Source organism: Peromyscus maniculatus, chromosome 1, assembly GCF_049852395.1.
Source record: "Peromyscus maniculatus bairdii isolate BWxNUB_F1_BW_parent chromosome 1, HU_Pman_BW_mat_3.1, whole genome shotgun sequence".
Lineage (NCBI taxonomy): Eukaryota > Metazoa > Chordata > Mammalia > Rodentia > Cricetidae > Peromyscus > Peromyscus maniculatus.
The window spans coordinates 152,181,011-152,193,018 of NC_134852.1; the positions used below are offsets into that span (position 1 = coordinate 152,181,011).

At 55.0% G+C, this 12,008-nt stretch overlaps 1 protein-coding gene across 1 annotated transcript in view; it reads left to right on the forward strand.

The window, feature by feature from the left end:
- Nucleotides 1-376: 376 nt before the first annotated feature.
- Nucleotides 377-12,008, forward strand: part of LOC102919988 (mucin-5B) — a 33,431-nt gene continuing 21,799 nt past the window's right edge. The window contains exons 1-19 of the mRNA XM_076555278.1: nt 377-478; nt 2,598-2,687; nt 3,040-3,108; nt 3,521-3,782; nt 3,939-4,050; nt 4,504-4,594; nt 4,880-4,986; nt 6,075-6,276; nt 6,746-6,871; nt 7,254-7,371; nt 7,457-7,595; nt 7,912-8,022; nt 8,308-8,377; nt 8,720-8,857; nt 9,233-9,397; nt 9,583-9,677; nt 10,494-10,620; nt 10,871-11,126; nt 11,865-11,920. Of these exons, the coding sequence (XP_076411393.1) occupies nt 409-478; nt 2,598-2,687; nt 3,040-3,108; nt 3,521-3,782; nt 3,939-4,050; nt 4,504-4,594; nt 4,880-4,986; nt 6,075-6,276; nt 6,746-6,871; nt 7,254-7,371; nt 7,457-7,595; nt 7,912-8,022; nt 8,308-8,377; nt 8,720-8,857; nt 9,233-9,397; nt 9,583-9,677; nt 10,494-10,620; nt 10,871-11,126; nt 11,865-11,920 (2,404 nt within the window). The 5' untranslated portion in view covers nt 377-408. The remainder of the gene's footprint in view (nt 479-2,597; nt 2,688-3,039; nt 3,109-3,520; nt 3,783-3,938; nt 4,051-4,503; nt 4,595-4,879; nt 4,987-6,074; nt 6,277-6,745; nt 6,872-7,253; nt 7,372-7,456; nt 7,596-7,911; nt 8,023-8,307; nt 8,378-8,719; nt 8,858-9,232; nt 9,398-9,582; nt 9,678-10,493; nt 10,621-10,870; nt 11,127-11,864; nt 11,921-12,008) is intronic.

Here is a 12,008-nt window from a genome sequence, read left to right on the forward strand (position 1 = left end):
TGATCCCTGTTCTGTCCAGGCCCCCAGAAGAGCTGACATGGGGCTGTCTGACCAAATACCCACTCCATAGGTCCAGGGCTTTGAATCCAGAGTAGCCAGCTCCACCCCCTGGCCAAGTGCTGACCCTTCCTTGCCCCATCCACTCCCTCCCAATTCTCAGAAGCTGCAGGGGGTGGGGGAACTCTGTCTGGTGGCACAGTGCTACAAATCCTTCCTCCTCCATGGCCTCTTCCTGCCATGGCCCCTCCCCAAGAGCAAACACACGTGGCTGTGCAGGGAGTAGACAGTGCCCTACATGGCCTAGGAACTGGGCACCAAGCCAAGGCCTTCTGCTACATAAGTCCAGGCCCCCAGGGAGCAAGTGCCTTGTCTCAGTCCCTCCTGCCTGCCCTCTGTGCTGCCCCCAGGATGGGCAGCAGGATCTGGTGCTGGGCTCTGGTCTGGGCCTCTGTGGCCTTGCTCAAGGTGTGGCCAGCAGGTAAGGCTGAAGCCCCTTGCCCTCTAAAAACCGTCTTCCTGGAGAATTGACTTCTCCCTGGGATTTTTTCCCTCCTGAGATGACAGGCACCCCCCACTGTCCCCAATACCACGGTCTCAGGCCTTGCAGTTCTCTGGGCTCTGGATCCTATGTCCCACACTCTAGCTGTGTCAGTAACCTAAGGGCCTGGCTTCAATGGAGGTGTCCGGAAGAAATTAGGTCCTATAAGCCTCGATGTATGAACCTTGGTGTGGGACCCCCACGTCAGTCTTGGCTTTGAAGTGAACAGGAATGGGAGAGGAATGTGAGGATCACAGAGGTCTTTTTTGAGTCAGAGAGGGTCATATCAGAATTAGCAAAGACGGAGACTTCTGGTTAGGACAGGCCTTGCTCCCCACCCCCCACCCTCACCCCCACCCCCCACTGCTGGGGTCACAAGAACCAAGATGATCTTCATCAAAGCTGGGCCTCCTTGGTGAGGTGGATTCTACCTCCAGATATTCGAGCTGGAGCCAGATCAGATGGATATGATACCCAGAGCTGTAGTCTGAACCCAAGGCTGAGTCAGGTGGACTGACTTGTCAGCTGAGCTGTTTTCCTTGCCTGTTTGCCCTTGAGAAGGCTGCAATATGAATACTGTCAACAGTATTGGAAAGATGGCCCCCACAGGGCTAAGCAGTAAGCAGGCAGAGCTGGCCTGAATCTCCAAGTGCCATGACCTCCCCAAGCTCTGCTCCCTAGACTAGGAGGCTGAGCAGGAGGAACCCCAGATCCAGGCTTCCTGTATCTGTGAGAGAAGACAGTGAGGGAGGGTGGTGTCCCCAAAGCCCGTTCTGTGAGAGCCAAAGAGGCCTTGGCTGTCCCTCTCACTTCCAAGGCTACCTGCCGGCTGGTAACTGCTCCCTTGGGCCATATCCCTCCATAATGTGGCTCTTCCTGTGTCAGGTCCTGTCAATCATAGTGCTGAGCCTACCTGGTGAGCAGTCAGCCCTCCTTCCCCACTCCCTCCACTCGAGAAGGGCAAAATGAAGCCCTGGGTTGGGGGCGTGTGCTTTTGTGACAGCTGTGCTTGGGGTAAGGGTGAGAGTCCAGGCCCTCAAATAAAGGGGATTTGGTTCTTGTCTGGATGAGAAGTGGGAACCCAGACCAAGATGCTGTGATGGGTGGTTGACAACTTTCTAGCTAAGTGGAGACTGAGAGATCTCAGCCCAAGGGGGACTGGCATAGAGCCGAAGTGCTTGGGGTAGAGGCTATGGCAGAGGACAGGCTGGGCCAGGAACACTTGGGAGAGGCTTTGGACCTGGGGTTAGTGGTGGACAGAGGGAGAGGCCATGCCCTCTGGGGAATGCAGTCAAGCGGGGCCCTTGAGGAAGGATTCATGCACAGGACGGTCCCTGCGGTTTCCAAATGTCAGCTGGACACGCTGGGAAAATCAAACAGGAAGCCGAGATGCCCATGGCACTGGGGCAAGTAGCCATCTGGGTCTAGGCCTGGGGGACATGGTCTCCTGCAAAGTGCTGGCCTTAAGGAGCCATCAGGTTTTGGAGGCTTGAGCTGTGGAGGTTGAAGCTGTCTCCTGGGCCTCTAGCAGTTAGGCTGTGGAGGTGGCCTTGCCCAGAGGCAGTGGCTAATCCAGGCCACTGAGAGTGGACATCCTGCACCAAGAACTGAACCTCTCAACCAGGCTGGGGCTGACTCTAATCACAGGTTTCTTTCTGCTGTGTCCCTCGTGACAACCTCTAATTGTGCTCCCCCTAACAAAGCCAGCCTTTGACTTCCAAGGGACTCAAGTGATGGGGCTGACAGTCACCTCCCAACAGATGATCACTTGAGCCACTGGGAACATCTGCCCTACCCCTGGCAAGACCAGGTGTCACTCCATAGGCGCAGGTGGTGAGGGCCACTGCAGGGGAAGGACTGGTCTGGAAGGGCCAGAACTCCTGAGGACACCTGGGTCTTTGGTGATGTTTAGTGACCAAAAGGTACTTCAGCTGACTGGGTTGGGATCACCAGGCCCAAATCTGTTCAGGTTTCTATAGATTACAAGAAGGCCTTGACCTGGAACGAGAGCCAGTCCATGGTCTGATGGCTTCTTGACACATGTTTCTCTTTCCTGCAGAGATCCAGGGCCAGCAAAGCTTGGAATACCCAGGATTCACGGGAGATGGTCATGAAGCATATGACGGTTTGTGGCTAGGGCTCCGGGTTGGTGAGTCATGTTCTGGTGGCAGGGGCAGTAGTGACTGGGATGGGGCTCAGGTGAAACAGGCAGGTAGTCTTACCATACCAGTTATCACATAGAGACTCTTGACTAGTCCATTCTGCCTGAAGGCAGTGCTGGGCACACACAGACAGGAGCACCCCGGAGAGGAAGAACTCCTAGGCAGACAGGAGAAGGTTTCAGGGAGAGGGTTTAGGGGTGACCATGGAGAAAATGAATAGCCTGGAATCTATTACTCCGGGGCTTCCTGATTTCCTTGAGGTGGGCATTGAAGAGGGTGGGTGGCCAGGGAGGATATCCACAGCCACATCCCCAGTATGACCTGACCTTCCTCCTGCAGCCCCCACATCTTCATCCACCCAGCATGTCACCTTCATCCCACCTGTCACTGTCTTCACTAGCGTGAGCCGTAAGTAGAGAATACCTACTGCCAGCCATGCCAAGGAGTGTACGGGGTGGGGGTGGAAGGTAGGGCTGGGGTGGGGGGAGTAGGGTGAGGTAGAGATGGACTTGACAGTCTGGTTGAAGCTGACATAGGGTGGGGCCCCTGAACAGCTCTGAACAGGGTCTGGAACTTACCCTGAGAACACCTGCTGACCACCTTGGGATGTGGTCAATGAAAGGGAGGAGGGGTGGGTCTGGGTCTTCAGGTTTTATTCCAGCAGTGGAGGGAGTGGAATAGCAGAGAGCTGGCTCACATGGTTGTGGGTAGCTGGCTTCCCCGCTCCAAAGATATTGCCTTGGCCCCAGGCTGATGTCCCTTGGGTAACTGGGCATGGAGTGGTAGCATTCCATGGCGACTCCATCTGGTTTCCCTGTAGCCTTAAACGTGGTACACAATGGAAGAGTGTGCAGCACATGGGGTGACTTCCACTATAAGACCTTCGACGGCGATATGTTCCACTTCCCTGGCCTCTGTAACTATGTCTTCTCTTCACACTGTGGGGCCACCTACGAGGACTTCAACATCCAACTGCGCCGTGGTCTGGAGGGTTCCAGGCCCATGGTCACCCATGTGGTCCTCAGGACCCAGGGGCTGGTGATTGAGCTGTCCAATGGCTCTGTCCTGGTGGACGGACGGGGGTGAGTTGGGCCTTGAGGAGAAGCAAGTTCAAGCCAGGCCTTTAGACCTTGCTCTGTTCCCACTTGTTGCTCTGGGGAGGGGTCAGGAGCAGAGCGAGTGGGGAAGACAGCCCCTACTCATACCCTGCTGAAGGAAGACCAGAACTTTCTGCCTAGGGTGGAGCTACCCTACAGCCGTGCAGGTCTTCTGATGGAGAAGAGCAGTGGCTATGTGAAGGTCAGCATCCGGCTGGTCCTCACCTTCCTGTGGAATGAAGACAGTGCCCTGGTGAGGAGATTCACCCACAATTCCCTGCAGTCCCCCATTACATCATAGAGGCCTTATACAGGCCCTTGCAGCCTCACATAATCCCTCTCAGTTCCACAGACCCCCAGGCCCACCCCACATAGTCTCCCACAGCCTCCCATTCCACTCTATAATCCCACAGTTTCCATCGACTCTACAAGCTCCCCATAGATTTCATAAACTCCCAGAGTCACTCATGGCTTCCCACAGTCTCCCACAGCCCATACAGCCTCCCGCATATCCTCACAGTTCACCCACACCCCCTTGCAGCTCTCCCACAATGCTTATAGTCCCTGGCCCTATTATAGGGATCCTACAGACTGCTGGGGGAATATCTTCTCTGGTCCCCTGGGCAAGCGGGGTGGGAAGCTGCCAGATAGGCCCTGGAGCCAGAGCAGAAGCCCTGAGGCTGGAGTTGCTCTGTCCCACCCTCAGCTCGAGCTGGACTCCAAATATACCAACCAGACGTGTGGGCTGTGCGGCGACTTCAACGGGCTCCCAGCTGTCAATGAGTTCTACGCCCACAGTGAGTGCCACTGAGTCTTCAGGCCAGGTGGTCCCAAGGGCCAGAGAATCAAGGAAGTCCGGGAGGGACATGGGAGGGCGTGTTGCAGAGACACTGAGAGGGAAGTGTGTGTGTGTGTGTGTGTGTGTGTGTGTGTGTGTGTGTGTGTGTGTGTGTGTGTGTGTGTGTGTCTGTGTGTGTGTGTGTGTCTGTGTCTGTGTCTGTGTCTGTGTGTGTTCTAGATAGAGTCCCCTGATGGCCTCCTCAGGAAGTCTATCTCCTGACTGTGAGCTTCCTCTCCTGCAGACACCAGATTGACCCCTGTGCAGTTTGGAAACCTGCAGAAGCTGGATGGTCCTACAGAGCAGTGCCAGGATACCTTGCCCTCAGCTGTCAACAACTGCACAGATAGGGTGAGCATCTTGATAATCCCACAGTTCCCAAGGCTGGGAACAGTGCAAAACCTACATCAACGGATGAAAGAGCAGAGAACTGCCTGGCCAATGGCTGAGGAGCATCTTCTGGTGACCAGACAGAGACAGCTTTCCAGCTCATGAACAGTCAGGGAATGGCCTCTGAGCTCCCAGGAGGCTGCTGCTTGGGCCTGAGGGAGGCAGGCCAGGTTGGCTCTCCCTGGTGGGACAAAATGGATTGCATTTTTGATGCAAGTCACAATTCATTCATCAGAAAACACATATTCTCTGTGTGTAGGTAATGTGTGTGGAGGGAATGTGTGTCTACCACCACACAGAGGGCCAAGGTGGACCCTCAAGAAGCCTCTCCTGTGAGCAGGAAGGACTCATCCTTTGGCTCTTATTCCAGAATCCCTGAAACTAGCAGAATACCTGAGTCTACCTGAGTTGTGAAGTGAATGAGAATGTTGTAAAATCCTGGCCTCTCCGGGGTGCTAGGGTAGGAAGATATTGAGTAGCTACCTGAGTCCATGGGGGCCACCTAAGGGTGGGTGTTATCTTGATTTCCCTCTCTTCTGAGTTACCACACAGGGGTGCATTCTGCATGCTCCTGGGTGCACAAGCCACAAGTCAGCGTGTCTTGGAGCCTTGAAGTAGAAGGTGGGAGGAAGAGAGTCCTGGGTCACTCCCTCAGAACCAAGTAGAGCTCTATACCCAGACATAGCACAGTATTTGGGTAGAATAATGTATAAGGAAGGTGGATGGATGGATGTGGATGGATGGATGGATGGATGGATGGATGGATGGATGGATGGATGGATGGACGGAGTAGGTGATTGATGGATGGATGGATGGGTAGATGAGTGATGAATTAATGATAGATGAATGGTGGATGGATGATGGATAGATGATGGATGGATGGATAAATGATGGACAGACAGACAGATGAATGGATGTGTGGGTGGAAGGAGCCTCCAGGGGAAGAAGGGGCTTCCTGCATGGCCTCGGAGGGGCAGGGTCCCCATTACAAGTTTCATGACAATCCTGCTTGAGGGTCAGAAAGTGCTTAACTTCTTTGTGCTTGCCAGGAGGACATCTGTCGCCATGTCCTGCTTGGCCCTGCCTTTGCCGAGTGCCATGCCCTGGTCGATGTCAGCATGTACTTGGATGCCTGTGTCCAGGACCTGTGCCTCTGCCCCACATGCCCATGTGCCACTTTTGCTGAATATTCCCGCCAGTGTGCCCATGCAGGGGGCCATCCACAGAACTGGAGGAGTTCTGATCTGTGCAGTGAGTATCCTCACTAGAGTATAGCCCAGGGTCTTTCTAAGGGCCAGCCTTGAGCTTCAAACCTGTCTGGGAAGTCAAGGTAGAGAGAGCCACTTAAGGGCCACTGAGAAAGGGTGAATGTCAGGGAAAGAAGAGGTAGTAGGGAAGTTGAGGGGGAAGATGTGCTTGAGGGTTCTGGTGGACCTGTTGGTCCCAGAGGGGGGATCTTGGGCTGTTCTTGGGCACAGCAAGAAGATATTGCTCCAGAACCTCAAGGTAGGCTCTCCTGGAGAACAGTGGCCTCAGGTGGCCATAGGCAGAGAAGGATGTGTGAGAAGTGCTGGGCCCCTGCTTGCTAGCCTACTGCTTTTACCTAGCAGGTGGCTTTCTGGGACCTCAGTGGACATGGGAGCAGGGAGTGGGCATGGCTCCCACTGACTGCAGAGGTCAGGATTCACTTCTCCTAGATCAAGTGCTGTCTTTGTTACAGACCGGACATGCCCTTTTAACATGGAACACCAGGAGTGCAGCTCGCCCTGTGTGGATACCTGCTCCAACCCCCAACGCTCCCAGCTCTGCGAGGACCACTGCATGGATGGCTGCTTCTGCCCCCCAGGCAGGCCCTGTGCCCTTTGCCCCCCACCTTCATGGCTACCTTTGGGTCATAGTTTCCACCTCAGCTGACCCTCTCCACTCCTAATGGCACTGGGCCTGGCTAGGGGTTGTATCCTATGGTCAAGGGAAGGATGGAAACTAATTATTAACAAGGCAGAGATCTAATGATCTGCATACAGACAGAGAACAGGTGTCTTGAGTCCCTGAGGTCAAGTGGGGAAACTGAGGCCCAGAGGAGCTTATCCCAATCAGTTCAGGCTGGGTCAGCATTCTAGACTAGGGGCCCTTCCCCTTGCCTAGGGCTGGGGTTGTCTTGGAGGCAAGCTGCCCCATAATACCTGTTTGGGGGGGTTAGCATCTGTATTCACCGTCCCTTCCTCCAGGCACTGTGCTGGATGACATCAGACACTTGGGCTGTGTGCCCCTGGAGCAGTGCCACTGTACCCATGGTGGTCACACGTATGCCCCTGGAGAGTCCTTCAACACCAGCTGCAGCTCCTGGTAAGCTTAACAGCCTTGAGGAGGTATGCGGGGCGAGGCTTGCCTCTTCCCACTGGACCCCTTCTGCTCATGGACTTGTCCACAGCACCTGCTTCGGGGGATTGTGGCAGTGCCAGGACTTGCTGTGCCCCGCCACCTGCTCTGTGCAAGGCGGGTCCCACATCTTCACCTATGACGAGAAATTCTACAATGTGCATGGGGACTGCAGCTACATCCTGTCCAAGGTGCGGCCACAGTCCCGGTCCATAGATATCAGCTAGGGTCCTGTGAGGGTCCACAGCAGGAGTGATGCAGCTACATCCTGTCCAAGGTGCAGCCACAATCCCGGTCCGTAGATATCAGCTAGGGTCCCGTGAGGGTCCACAGTAGGAGTGAAGGCCGTGGTGAACGTCTATGCTGACAGGGAAGTCCCAGGTCCCATGACAAGCCACCTATGGTAAACCAGGGTACCTGAAGACACCTCCAGAACCCCTTCAGGTCTTGAGAGGTTGTGCCTTAGGGAACTCCGCACCCAACCACGCATCTTGGGTTTCTTGACAGAAATGTGCAGATAGCAGCTTCACTGTGCTGGTCGATCTGCGGAAGTGTGGCGTGACAGATACTGAGAACTGCCTCAAAGCAGTCACACTCAACCTCAACAGTGGGGACATGGTGAGGACTGGGGCTCTGACTACCATCAAATTATGGGCTGCGAGTGACACAGGTAGGGAAGCCTATGGAGTAGTGACCAGCCAGAGTAAAGAGAGGCCTCCATTCCCTCTCTAAGCCCCCAGGTAGGAGCAGCCACCTCCCAGATGGGAAGAACCTACTGTAAGAGTGGGCCTGAGTTTCCTTCCTGGCTCTGACACCAGGTTGGGGGAGGGCATTCTATCAGAATTCTTCCTATGAGTGGCTGGATGGGCCCCATGGGTACTGACCGTGTCCACCATATTCCAGGTCGTCCGGATCCAGGCCAATGGTGCTGTGTTTCTGAACTCCATCTTTACTCAGCTGCCCCTGTCAGCAGGTGTGTGGCTCCCTGGGAGAACAAGCCAGGGCTGGCACCTTCCGTGGGCAGTCATCTTTCAGCCCTTGGGTAGAGGCTGGCTCCTGGTGAGCTCTTTGTGGCCTCAGGCAACTCCAGTGTTTCCCCTGGGGTGACAAGTTGCTACCCCTGGTTCTGTGGGAATCCTATGGCTAGCAGTGGCACTCACGCTCTATCAGGGACAGTTGGCAGTCATTTATGACCCATGCACATTTAGGAACTTGGGGCATGCGGTTTCTTAGGTGGCCCACCTCCTGTCCCAGCCAGCGCTGTCCTGTTTGGTGGGGCCAGCTCCCAGCATGTCTAATACCTCTCACTTTACAGCCAATGTCACCATCTTTAGTCCATCGTCCTTCTTCATCATGGTGCACACAGGCATGGGGCTACAGCTGCAAGTGCAGCTGGTGCCCATCATGCAGGTGTTTGTCAGCCTGGACCCCTCCTACCATGGCCAGATGTGTGGTGAGGCACCAGTGGACTTGAGGGCGGGACCGTGGGGGGGAGGGCGCTGCTGGGGGTCAGGCCTGCCCTAGCTGTAGAATCACCAACAGAAGGGGGTCGGGAAGCATTGGCTCCAGGGCTCCACCGAGACCCCAGCACCACCCAGCACACCTGACATCTAACCAGTAACCTGTCGAGTGGCCTGGGAAGACAGATCTGGCTGTGCTGCCCCGATTGGGCTAGCCCTGTTAGGGGCTTATCTGTGGGTAGTTCTGGAGTCAAACACTAGGAAGGGACTTTCTTCCCAGTCCTCTTTTGATAGTGCTAGAGGGGAGACGGCCCTGGGGAGAGTGGCCAGGTTGAACAACCTGCTGACCCCCTAACTCCGGTCCCTAGGCCTGTGTGGGAACTACAACCAGAACCAGGCCGACGACTTCACAGCCCTCAGTGGGGTGGTGGAGGGCACAGGAGCTGCCTTCTCCAATACCTGGAAGACTCAAGTCTCCTGCCCCAACGCCAAGAACATCTTTGAGGACCCCTGCTCGTACAGCGTGGAGGCTGGTAACCACCTGCTCTAGTCTCTGGCCACCCTGACAGCCCTTTCTGACCTCTGGGGCCACATGAACCATGGGGGAAGGGCTCAGAGAACCCCTATGTGGGCGGGAAGGCATGAGGGGTTAGGGCTGAAGGGGGGAGCAGGCTCTGGGAAGCAGGTGAGGGCCAGCCCACATTTCTCCCTTCCCTAGAGAACTATGCCCAGGAGTGGTGCTCCATGCTCACTAAAAGCTCAGGCGTCTTCTCAGCCTGCCATGCCACCGTCAGCCCAGCGCCCTTTTACTCGGTAAGACCATGATCTGCTAGGCCTGGGTGGGCCCTTGAAGGCTGGACTCCCAAGGCCCTCCCACCACTACCCACTCTGGTGTTTACTTTTCCAAGGGTTCACCAACTGAGAAGCTAAAAAAAAAAAGGCTCTGGGCGGGGGGCTCAGAAGGGTCCTCAATAGTCTTAGTGTGTGTCCATCCTCATTCTTGCAAGGACTGGTGCTGGAGCATTGTCTTGTCTCCATGGGCTCCCCCTTAAAGGCTTCTTTCTATATTGGCCCCATTCACACATGACAGAGCACTCAGAGCACCTTTTGGGGGACACACCTTAACCCTAAATAGCACTCCAAAGCCCTAAGCCTTAGCACATCATTCCATTTTCAAGGGTGAGTCTCCAGGTAACCCACTTCTATGACACCTTGCTGGACATACCCTCCTGAGCATCGTTGGCCTTTGTCTCAGTATACCCTGTCTATTCCATCCAGGCCACCTATGTGCAGTTAGATCAACACCTCAGATACAAGTTGAACCTGCCCTTGTCTTGTGGAGATTCTTCCCTAGATCCCCTGCCTTAGACTTCAGGCCTTCCAGCTTCTATGCCCAGACCCCAAGTCTGTTCTCCATTCTGGCTGCCACTTTGCCCTGTTGCCTCTGACACTGTCCTTAACATGAATCCCAGGCCACTACTCCAAGACCCTGCTTGTGGTGGCTCCTGCGGGAAAGCCACAGGCCCAGGCCTTGATCAGGGTTTGGCTGATGTTGATGGGCAAGTCAACAGAGCAATCAGGGACCCTAGGAGACAGAGGCACCTGACTTCCTGACATCTTGTCTCCCAGAACTGCATCTTTGACACGTGTAACTGTGAGAAGAGCGAGGACTGCATGTGCGCGGCCCTGTCCTCCTACGTGCGTGCCTGTGCCGCCAAAGGCGTGCTGCTCAGTGGCTGGAGGGACAGCGTCTGCAGTGAGTGTTCTGTGGGCAGCTGGGCTCCTCATCACAGGTTATACTTCCCCACAGTATAACCTGTCACTCTGGCACAAGGGGCACATGGGACCCTTGATAACAGGATCTACCAGTCTCCTGTCCCATGTCTACAAGAACCTTGCATTCTGTTGTGTCTACAATGGTGTCACCAATCTAAGGCAGGAAGAACAAAGCCTGGGCCAGTTCACCCAGCCATTGACCTCCCTGTCCCCTGTTCTTCTTCCTACAGCCAAGTACATGAACAACTGTCCCCAAACCAAGAGCTACTCCTATGCTGTGAGTACTTGTGAGCCTACCTGCCGCTCTCTGAGTGAGGCTGACGTCACCTGTGGCATCTCCTTTGTGCCCGTGGATGGCTGCACCTGTCCTGAAGGCACCTTCCTGGATGACAAGGGTCACTGTGTGCCTGATGAGGAGTGCCCCTGTTTCTTCCATGGAACTGTGGTGGCTCCTAGAGAGTTTGTTACGGACAATGGTGTGGTGTGGTAAGGAAGACCACCCTCATCCATCCCCCATCCTCACAAACCTGTGTCAGTGGGCTCGCTAGCTGCTGGTCCTTTTATACCCGGAAGTTTGTGTGGCCTCCTCATTGATGGTTTCAAGACACACTTTGGGCATGCTGGATGTTGGGGGCACCCTTCAGATCCCCTGAGAAAAAGCAGGGAGGTTATTCTGAGGGTCCTATGATGTCAGGGCAGAAGTGCTGACAAGCAGCTCTCAGCTGAGGTCCTACCCCTCCTTGGCCTCCAAGGCAGTTCCTTACAACTCACAGTGTAAGCGAGCTTTCTATTACTGTAGCAAAAGCCCGAGACAAGACATAGAGAGGCCTGTCTTGGCTCACAGTTCTGGAGGTTCAGCCCATGACAGCTTATGGCTGACTGGTCCCATGGCTTCGGGTCTGTTGCAAGGCAGCACTTCATGATGGAAGATTGTGGAAAACAAAACTCACCTCACAGCAAGAAAGAGAGAGTGCGCAGGATAGCATTAAGGTCCCACTGTCCCCTTCAATGACCTAACTTCTTCCCAGTTGGCCTTGCTTCTTAAGGGCGCTACCACTTGCTAGTATTAGCATAGGCTGGTGACTAAACCTTTAATGTGTGGGAATGTGGGGTTCAGGGTCTTCCCAAGGACCCCCAACAGCTGGCACCCTCTGGACATTGGGAGGAGGCGAGGAGGCCCAGACCTTGGTCGGCTTAGAGCAGGGGCACTACTTTATCTTCTAGCTCGTGTGAAAATGGGAAGCTGACCTGTCTTGGAGCCCTGATGCAGAGGAGCACAGGTAATATTCCCCCCTGACCAGCCTGTACTTTGCCATGGCTGCTGTGGCAAGATGCTCTAGGGGAGGAGGGCCCATGGGTTTTCTGACA